Source organism: Panicum virgatum, chromosome 2K, assembly GCF_016808335.1.
Source record: "Panicum virgatum strain AP13 chromosome 2K, P.virgatum_v5, whole genome shotgun sequence".
Lineage (NCBI taxonomy): Eukaryota > Viridiplantae > Streptophyta > Magnoliopsida > Poales > Poaceae > Panicum > Panicum virgatum.
The window spans coordinates 8,677,134-8,687,899 of NC_053137.1; the positions used below are offsets into that span (position 1 = coordinate 8,677,134).

A 10,766-nucleotide genomic window follows, 5' to 3' on the forward strand; every position below is an offset into this window, starting at 1 on the left:
TTAAGGAAACAAATGTTGAAATAGGAACTCACCTCGGCTTGGTTGATTGTTGTTAACAGTATAGTTGTCCATGTAACTAGTTGATATGTCTGATTTGATTTCTGGATCAATGTTTCCAAGATCATGGCCCAAAGAAGGCATGTCGACCTCAGATGATGCAAACCTCCAGGTTGTGCCACCATAAATAGAGCTGCTACCATATGTTTCAGAGTTGTTCACTTCATATGCATCACCTGATGCAGAGAAAGGTTCACCAGTTGTACCAGTTGAGTTGCTCCTCCCATATGTGCCAGAAGGCAAACCAAAATTGTTATCTTCAGCTCCAGGGCTAAGATTACCTGACTCAAGGCTTAAAATGTTGCTCGTCCCACGAGCACAAGGGAGACCTCCCCAATTGTCACCAGTAATACTGACTTGACCTCCATTTCCAGGTGAAGAAAAAGCATTCATGTTTGAAGGATTGCTTGGGTAGTTTAAATTCCCATTACCCCAAACACTCCTAGACATTGAACTCAACATTGATCCTGAATGATCATTAAGACCAAGGTGGTACCCAATAGGACCAACCAATCTGTTTGAACTTCCATTGTAATATGGACCCATTTGCATCCCATTGAAACTGTTGATGAAACCATAGTTTGGACCACATGGTCCACTCAGCCAACCTCCAACATTCATGCTCATCCCAAAACCTGGGACAAATGAAGGGAATCCATTCCATACACCTGGAAACATACCATACCTTCCATCCACTCTCATGCCATACCCTCCTATAGGGTTCATGTTGTAACCCTGATTAAAACCATTCATGAAGCAGTTGGTACCATAGTTCTGCACCACTTGTGCAGGTAAGCATGCAACAGGTCTAGGAGACTGCTCTTTTGGAATAGCCCTCTTAACCTCAACCATTTTACCATTCACCTCATGTATGCTCTTGTGCAAAGCTTTGTCCACAGCATCTTCTGAATTGTAGGTGATGAATCCAAAGCCCCTCGATCTCTGTGTGCTGCGGTCGTAAATCACAACCACATCTGTTATGATGCCGAATTTCTCAAAACACCTTCTGAAGTCGACTTCTGTAGCATTGGAGGGCAAACCTCCAACAAAGATCTTTCTAGTATGGTTCGGCCCAGATGATCCTATGTTGCTAGCATTTCTCTTGCTCATGATACTGTGATTATCCCTGGGAATAGCCTTCTTTACCTCCACCTGAATGAATAGTTCAGCTTGCACAGTAAATAAGATAGCAGCTTTGCAACAAAATTCCCACCAAAATCGCACATTGCTATATTAGCAGCCAGAGAAAAAAAAGGAAAGGAGTGAAAAAGGGCAATTACCATGCGCCCATCGATCATGTGTTTGTCCATGGTGACCCGCTCTGCGACTGATGCGTCAGCAAAGACCACGAACCCGAACCCACGGTTGCGCCCCGTGGTGCGATCCCGCATACTGACGGCCTCGGTAACCTCCCCGAAGCGGCCAAAGTACTTGCGAAGGTGGTCCTCATCCACATCCCATGAGATTCCACCGATGAAAAGCTTCCCAGAGTAGTCAGTTGCCTCCATCGTTCCCATCCTCTCCTCTCCCTACATTCCAGAAACACACAGATGACATACACCAACCAACAAGATCCAGAATTATACGCACGGCGACGAGATCCATTCCAGATCGGATCGCCGCTTGGGGGGCAATAATCCTTACGACAACAGTGAGAGGGATCGATGCGCTTACTGGTCGGTTGGTGGCGGTGGCAAGGAGGGATCTGGAGCTCGTCGTCGCTCTCCGATGCTACCTGCTAAGATCTCGATGTGAGCATGAGAAAGGGGGAAGGTTCCTTGGCTTGGAGACGAGGCCGAGGATGGAATCTGAGTGGGAGCCACACCGCAAGAGCAAGTGCTGTAGCTTCCTCGTGTTATAATGGAGGTTTAATGAGCTTTCAGGGTCCGTTTCGAAATGCCTAAAATTTCACAAGGGTTTTTTTTGGTAAAAATAAAAACATTTTAGCCCCTTAAACCGAAAAGTCCTGCCTTCCAAACATGGCCTCACATTTATATTCTACACGGCCAGTGTCTAGGTTAATAGTTAACATACTTGAAGTATCTACGCGTACACCATTTTCTTTCTCCACTAACATGTACAGGGCGTTCTCTGATAGTCTAGTTATGCATGAAAGCATGTAGTATCAGATCAGCCGGTTGGTCACCAACATGAATAACCAAAGCCTAAAATTACATGTCTCGAATGCGTATTCATCTTCCACAATGGGTACTCTCTTAATCTGTCCATTAGAAGCGTAACAAAAACTTTATCTTGTGCACAAGAGAGCAGCTAATGAAAAGGTGCTTACTACTACCACAGCAATAATTGCCTACAGCCACTCCATGTTCCTCCCTAGTATCATGGATTTGTTTGGCAAGGATACCAAAAAAGGGTAGGAGGAGATCACTCTCGCCAGCACGCGCCAACATCATCGCCTCGAATGAGTTTCAAAAAAAAAAAACGTCATCACCTCGAATGGGCTTTTTTCTCAAACTTTTCTGTCGGAGGCATTCGAACGGCCCAAAAGAAAAATAGTGTGGGCTGGGCTGGGCTGGGCCTAGTGGAGCGGTTTTTTTTATTTTTATATTTTTTATTTTCGTTTTTTACAAAAATATATTTTCGATTTGGAAATTTACAGGAATATACCCCGGCCGCCCCACTACCAGGCGGCCGGGACCTGGCCGCCCGGCAACGGGGCGGCAGGGGCATTTCTGAAAAAAAAATTACAAACAAAATTACGTGCAGGCCCCTGGGGGCCGGTCGCCCGGCAGCGGGGCGGCCGGCCCCAGGCCGCCTGGCAGCCGGGCGACCGGCTCTCCCATCGATCAGAGTCAGTCGTTGCTGCAGCATCGTCCTGTTGGATCCGAAATTCTTGCGGCGTAGCACATGCATGTGAATCCCCCTTTGACCATACGCGCCTGTGCTGCGCCTAGCTATCTGTCTGTCTCTTGGACCAGCTGACTCAACAAGCAGAGAACGTGCAGTCTGAATATGAATGTGGTGGTGGTGTGGATAAACAAACGTGGCAACTTGTGTGCAATTTACCATGTGTTTGATCCATGCATGCCGAGAGAGATCGTTTAGCGGGGCGCCGCTAATGTTTGTGTGTGTGGCATTTTGCCTGCATCTGCTTGTTGCTTGTTGCATGCATTTGCCTTTAACACGTCTGCGTGTACCAGTACTAGGATATCTTAATCCACCCATGTTAGTGTACTGCTACTACTAACCACTGTAATTTGGATTTTGGAGACTAGTAGTGCCAAAGATTCAGCGCGTTTTCAGAATTCAGACGGCCTACCGAACCAAGGTGATGCCTGTCTACCCGCTGCAAGTTTTCAGACGTTTTACGCGCCCGCGTTTCAACTCTGAGCATCCCTCGGTACTTACTTTGGCCTGTGGTCCACCCTGCCGTACTTGCTCGTACCAGCCTTGCAGCCGGTCACCCGGTTGCCGGGCGGCCGGGATATATTCTAAATTTCCAAATCGAAAATATATTTTTTAAAAAACGAAAATAAAAAAATAAAAAAACTGCCCTGGTGGATTAACCCGGCCCGGGAAGGCAAAGAAAGAGGCGGTTCGATTGGGCTTGGATTAATCGAGACCAATCCGACCGCGTGGCCGCGTAGCCAAAACAGCTAACCCCGTCGCGGCGGATCCCACGCCTCTCGCCGCCGCCGCCGCCGCCGCCGTCCGCCGCCGGAGAGCGAGGGTGACGAGGAGGAGGCGGGCAAGATGAAGACGACCAAGGGGGGCAAGGTGATGAACCCCACCGACGCCTTCCGCAAGCAGCAGCGGAAGAAGGAGCTCAAGCGGGTGAGTGCCCCCCGCCCAACCCTAGGGTTTCCCCGCGACGCCCGCTGGCTCGGTGCGGGCGCCCTATTCGGTCCGCAATCGCGCTGGCGGCGCTGGTGGTTTGACTCTCTGGGCTTTGTTTCCGGTCGATTAGGGTTATAGAGGGTGGGACGGTAGTTTCGTAGATTGGCCCGTCTGATCGGCGGAGCCCTCAAATTTGTCAGCTGTAGTGCTTGCTACAGAGGATTGGAACATTATCGCCTAGTAATTTGGTGTGGGAAAGATCCTACCCCATGCAAGATGCTTATTTGGATTAGATTTTTGTCGCTACATGTTAAATTTGAGGATCTTGAATGCCGCAGAAGAACCAAATACATAACCATAGCTGTTGACTGGTACTTGTGTTTTGGCAGTTTGACTGTGAATTGTATGTTGTTCTGATGATTTGTTTAGTTTCGTTGTCGATTTACTATTAGGAGGATTGAGCTATCTTAGGTGAAATGTAGGAGTTCCTTGATTTGTTTGATAGGCGTCAGCGCATGGTAGATTTGGTTTGTCCCTGTGGTTAGGCAAATGCCATACTCACAAGTATTATCGTGAGAATGCAAAACCAATTGTCTGTGCAGGAACTTCTATTATAGTAAGCCCTCCAAAAGGCATCGGTGTTTGCTCCTAGGATGCTTTTGTGTTTAGAAGACAGAGTGGTGGTTGGAGTTTGGTAGAACTTGTAGCTATGTCTACAAGACAAGTAGAGGATCATTCTTGTTTGGCATAGTGAACAAGCTGATTGTCTGTGGTTGTTGTGAACTCATATGAAATGTGGTGCATTGCTAATTTACTTATTTATTTGTTATCAATTCATGACATCTAAATGTTTTCTTTTCTCACTTATCTTATATCCTCCAGAACAAAAAAGAAAGGAAGAAGGTGCGGGAGGTTGGTATTTTGAAAAAGGATCCAGAGGCTATACGGGAGCAGATTGAGAAATTGGAGAAGATGAGTAAGTAAATCAAAGTTTATGTACCTGCATTTAGAACAATGAATCAGAAAGTGATCATTGGAAGAAAAAAACAAATATTCGCATTCATGAACCTTTTGTTCTATGCATATCTCATGTTACTTGTTATTCTGTTCTAGATGTGATGAGATGGTTCATTTGGTCTGTATAAAGATATCATTGTTTTTATTATTGTTCATCATCAGTATATATTTATGCCCTCTTTGCTTTATCCCTAACATAGTTCGAATTCAAATTTCCTGCGATTTTGACTCATGCAGTTGGCTAATTATCTTTCTGTTCTGGTGTTTCTTGTATGGGCCTATTGTTGAAACAGTTGTATACCTCAGGCATCATAGGTATTAGCACGGAGTTACCTAATAATATGTATGTACCGTGACCTCACGAAGCATTATGTTTTGCAGCATTTGCCTCTTATTCGCCTCTTTCAGTTGCTATCTTCTCTGCCTCTGTTTTCCACATGGCATTTCATTTCATTTTCTAGTTTCCCATGGGTCATATGACCCTGATAGTCATTTTAGCATAGAAAATCTAATGGTTCATTTTTGAGCATTCTAATCAGTATGATTACAATATTCAGCTACAATAGTTTATATTTATATTAATTTTTAGGACAGATTTTTAGTTTTGAATTAATCATGAGTACATTGAAATTATAACTCGATGCCTCTTTTAGTTGCATTCTTCGAGGAATTTTGCAGTGCACAGATTTTCTTTCATATTTTGATACAATTTGCTTGCTTTATGGGGACTATGAGGAATGTAGGCGCTGATGATTAATCTTGTCTACTCCAGGGCTTGTCAATCCTGAAATTATTTTTTCTTTTGTTGGTGCAGAGGCTGATGGTGCTCTCGACAAGGCTAGGAAACATAAGAAAAGACAGCTTGAGGATACATATAATCTTATTGTTAAGAAAAGAAAGGTATTTTGATTTCAGAAGTCCAGCCTCTATGCACTTTTTTTTAATATTGTCCTACTCAGAACATTGTAAAATATTCCCTTCTCATAATTTTTCATCTCTCTTGGACAAGTTTCTTGGCAATGCCCTGGCAAATTAGTTGTGCTAGTTAATCTTGGTATCCATTTTTTGAAATAGTTTTTACATTCTTTTACTAATGTTCTTTGTAAGTTTACCAGGATATTGGAAAGTGGCATTTCGAATGATTTTGATAAAATAAACCATGCTGTTAATACGTCTGGTTTCACTTTATGCTTTCAGTGACAATGGCAATTATTGACTGAATGATTTGATTTCTCGACATTGGAATTGGAAGATTTAGACTACAAGGATTTTGATGTTAGTATTAATTAGCTATGCCTTGTTATAATAAAAGTCATTTTTATCAGTTGTTAAGCTCGACCCATAAGTTCTGCACTAAGTCCTTTTTTTCATTTTTGTGTTGAACTTATAATTTCTAAGGTAACTTCTGCAAGGGCGACATAGCAGTAAATTTCTTGCTAATTCTATTCAGACAAAAACTTATTACTTTCTCATGATCTTTGCCAGGAATATGAACAGAAAATGAAAGAGAAGGGTGAGCAGCCAGTTATGTTCAGGTGAGCTTTACTGATATATTATGCATTCGTCATATTAGGTAGCAATGCTACTATTCCTTTTCACTCAATTACCTTTGTTTTACCCCCAGCCATCTTGGACCACCAAAGAGGCGGTCTGCAGCAGAGGAAGATGATGGAGCTAATCCTAAGCCTGAAGTATGTTATGTTATTTATAGTATGTGGAATTTTTTCTAAAGGTTTTTGAATATTTGAATAGATACTCACCATGTTTGTATTACAGGACTCTGTTTACTATCATCCAACCTTAAATCCATCTGGAGCACCACCACCTGGAAAACCTCCCATGTACAAATCACCTATAGGTTATTATGTTTACCTCTCTTTAGCTTGTAAATCTTTCATTTTAATGTCCTTACAATTTAGTGATCATCACTAGCTTTTCCTCAGTTTCATTTCTTGGTTGCCATGCAGGACCAAGGATCCCACTGCCTTCCTCATCCAACGCTGGGGCCTCATCTTCCATGTCAGAGTCTGAAGCAGGTCCATCCACCCTGCCACCCCCTCCACCACCGCCACCATTGCCAGCCACCTCAGAACCCATTGATCCATCTGCTTCTTTCCCTTTACCCCCACTCCCCCCACCACCCCCACCACCACCTAAGCCTGTCAGTGACTCAGCACTGCCAAGCTTACCACCACCACCGCCGCCTCCACCCGGCCCACCACCAAGAGAACCTTTATCAGGTCATACAATACTTCCACCACCCCCGCCTCCACCGCAGAGGTCGTCTGGTGCAAATGAGAGCATGACAGATTCTGCTCAGGTGCCTACTTCGGATCTCTTGTGTATATTTAGTAGAGTTTTTTTAATGGGACAATGTTCTAACTCAGTAATCCTATTATTAATTTATCAAACTGATATTCCTCATGTTTAAATGTTTGGATGTTGGCCTTTGTGACTAGTCTGATATAGCCTTCTTTGCAGCCATCAGTTGTCCTACCTCCACCACCTCCACCACCTGGGTTGCCACCAAAATCAAATGATGTGGAAGCTTCTGGCACTTCAAACGAGACTCCTGGATTTAAACAAGATACCGCTGCAAGGGTCTTACCACCACCGCCTCCACCACAATCATCAAATTTGCCACCTTTACCTCCAAGGCCCCTGTTGCAACCTGATATGGTAGCTCCTGGAGCCATGAGATTTCCACCACCGCCAGATTCAAGGCCACAGTTTATGGCTCCTGGAGTTGCCAGGCCACCTCCACCTCCTCCAGGATTACCCCCAGCTCAGATGCCGATGCCACCATATGGCGTTCTTCCTGGTCCACCACCAATGCCTAGGCCTCCATTTTTGCCAGGACCCCCTATGCATCCAGAAGAGTTTGCTGCCTTTGGACCAAGGCCTCAGTTACCTCAGCAGCCATCATATGTGAAGTCAGCGGCCCCAACAGTTATCAAAAGACCATTAGCACAGCACACTCCTGAGCTGACGGCTATGGTACACCAACCACCTTCACATTATTACTTGATTTCTTTTGATCAATAGTTTTTGTAATACAATTTGCTCATTCTGCTTTAAATTATTTGCAGGTGCCTGCATCAGTTCGGGTCAAGAGAGAATCTGCCCTCCCGAAACCAAAACCAAAGGTGCAGCAGCAGCAGCAGTCATCAACGCCATCCATTTCAAAGCCTTCAGTGACCCTTATAAGAACCGATGCTCAGCCTTCCTCATCAGCACCCAAGCCGCCAAGCATGGATGATTCATATATGGCATTCTTGGAAGATATGAAGGAATTAGGTGCTCTTGATGGGTAACTCAAGTAGAGATGTCTGATTGCACTATAGCTTCTGCTGTCTGAACACGAGCCCCATCATTGATCTGTGGCTACTGAATCCTTCTCAGATACTTGAGATCATTTCATATGCCCCAAAAGAAAACATTGAGATTAGTTTAGTTGAAAAATTGGGAAAACAATTGTAATCAACCTTTTGATAACTGTGCTGTTATGCTGCCTAACTGTGCAATGATAACAAGAGTCTTTGAAACTTGAAATGTTGGTTCTAGCTGGGATATCTCCCAGCTGTAGGTTCAACGAGATTACCCTGGCAGATTTGGAGATAGTACCAGTCGTGGTGAACACTACTGTGTGCCTTTTCTTTTCTTTTTTCCTGTTTGAGGCCAGCAATTGGAGTTCTTCTATGCTTGTGGAAAACGAGTAGCAGCTGTTGTGGAAATTGCAATATTTGTGAATGCCGGTGCCGACCAGCCCTACTTGTCGATGATGAGCCATGCTTTTATAAATTCTGTAGATAAATGTTCTAAATTGAATACATCACCTTGTATTCTGACGAGCTGGGATTCTCTGCTTCCAAGTTCTTGTATGCCTGGCTCTATCTCTGTTCATGCATCGCACTATGAAGCCTGCCCAGATTTCATGAGATACGCACAGCTACTCATGTTTCAGGCCTTCACGTCTTTCTGAGGAACCATTGACGCTTCTGTGTCGGTCTAGGTAGCAAGGTGCCTCGTTCAGACTCCAGAAACAGAAGTCCTTCGTAAACTTTTTAACATTTCACAATAAGGAACGTTATCACCTCATTTTGTGCATATTAACTAATGCAGTATCAGATGACACCAATGCGAAAAATTTGTCACTTACGGATTTATGGAGCAGAGCTGGATTGAAGAGCTTTCGTGCGCCATGTTGGAAATTTTTCCCGATTTCGAAATGTTTCAATTCCATGGTGGTGCAAATGTTAAGTCTGCAGTTGAGGTGAAATTTGTTTTAAAAGGAAAAAGCATCCGATTGGTTGACTAATCATGCCAGAAGGACATATAACTTGAATTGGACATATCCAGACTGATCTTTCACTCACGCTTTTGTACAACAGTTTGACTTTGTTTAGTCCACGAGCAACCGAAAATATTCCTCGGTTCCCCTAACTCTATACAAGGCAGCAAGGAGACACAGCTCCTGCATGATTCTTTTTCAGGTACCTTCATATGAATTGAACCTAGCCAAGTGAACACACAACACATTGTGTCGCAAAGTTGCTATTTTACGCCCAGTAGCAAAAGGCACATGGGGCAACAACGGCATGATGAGAGCTACGATAAGCAGTTGGCAGCTGCAGGAATTATCGTATGTCAGCAATTACGAAATATTTAAAATTGCTTGGTGAAAGTTCTGCATTTACACGAATTATAAATTATTGAATGACTTCAAAAATAATTACCTAGCTCTACAATTTTAGTTTCTTTTTCCCAACAATTTTACGGAACTTCCTTTTTTTCAAAATTAATGATAAAAACTTCGCATGTGTTGTTGAAACAGACTGGATTTGGCATTTTTTTGAAATGAAGACTGGATTTGAAATATAACATGTGAAACGAGAGAATGTACAGAAATCATTTGTGTACTGAGATCATTATCAGGCATGACTATAAACATATGCCGTCAACAAGTGAAAGCTCACGAGCTCCAACCAGTACTGAATGATCAGAAGTTCAGAAGCGGGCTGTGGGTTCAGAAACTGTTGTTGACTCGGGAATTCTGAATTGATTCTGAAACTGGTATTTCAGTTCAGAACCACCATCAATCAGCTGTTCCCACAAACCAGCTTCAGCGTATTGTCAACTCCCTATCTGGTCCATGCACTTGCTCCAATTGAGTGTAAGCTCTTGCTGCCTCCTAGTTGACTTCAGCATTTCCCATGTAAAATATTTTAAGAACTCCCCTTGGGGGCCTAGAAGAAGCAAAGGATGTGGTATCCAAAGTAACCACCTTTTTGTTCCTTTAATTAATCCATAGCTACAACGACTTAATACTATCCTTTTTCTCCCAAGGTCAACTATTGCTTCTGGATCGACCTCTTATGAGTTTTGGACGTTCATAAATCACTTGTCATCTGATCATAAATCGGGGAGTGCGGTGACCTGAAGAAATTGACAGGTAGAGACGCTACAACGAATTGTTTATGATGCTGTACCCTGTACTTGTTATCACAAGACAAAAGAAGGGTCAAAGGTAACATTTTAAAACTAGTACTTTGCAAATTACAGGCACAGCTATCTTCTGAGGTCAATTGTAAGGGGATAGTATTTGGATAGGGAGAATTGCTACTGGAATTTTCAGTGTTCTATTGAAACCTGATGTTTGTGATGGAATTCCCAAAGAACACAATGTCACAGTTTGCGCCGCACTGTGGCCGATCCAAATCCTTCAGTTACACTATTTCAGATAAGAGAAGTATTGAACTGATTCGGCATTCTTCAAACAGCCGGATCCCCCCGTTGACAGTTTTGCCATGAATTTCAGCTTGCCACTTTCACAATCTAAACAGGTGCATTCGTCCCCTCTTGACACTTGTGACTACTGAGTTTGTTTAATCACA

General features: G+C 43.5%; 2 protein-coding genes across 3 annotated transcripts; one reads left to right on the top strand and one right to left on the bottom strand.

The window, feature by feature from the left end:
• On the bottom strand, positions 1-1,565 carry LOC120695037 (heterogeneous nuclear ribonucleoprotein 1-like). Its single transcript, XM_039978361.1, has 2 exons — positions 1,338-1,565; positions 1-1,209 (listed from the first exon to the last, which is right to left on the bottom strand). Exons 1-2 carry the CDS (start codon positions 1,563-1,565, stop codon positions 1-3), a joined length of 1,437 nt encoding a protein of 478 aa, XP_039834295.1.
• A 2,047-nt stretch (positions 1,566-3,612) lies between these two features.
• Positions 3,613-8,402, top strand: LOC120665031 (protein EARLY FLOWERING 5-like). 2 transcript variants are annotated; one of them, XM_039944447.1, is made up of 9 exons: positions 3,613-3,852; positions 4,738-4,831; positions 5,687-5,772; positions 6,358-6,407; positions 6,497-6,563; positions 6,649-6,730; positions 6,840-7,192; positions 7,354-7,869; positions 7,962-8,402. In XM_039944447.1, the coding sequence occupies exons 1-9, from the start codon at positions 3,772-3,774 to the stop codon at positions 8,184-8,186; spliced, it is 1,554 nt and encodes a 517-aa protein (XP_039800381.1). In that variant the 5' UTR covers positions 3,613-3,771; the 3' UTR covers positions 8,187-8,402. The 2 variants fall into 2 exon arrangements, with proteins under 2 accessions (XP_039800381.1, XP_039800390.1); XM_039944456.1 differs by lacking the exon at positions 3,613-3,852 and adding an exon at positions 5,166-5,215 and having other exon boundaries at positions 7,962-8,304.
• Positions 8,403-10,766: the final 2,364 nt, after the last annotated feature.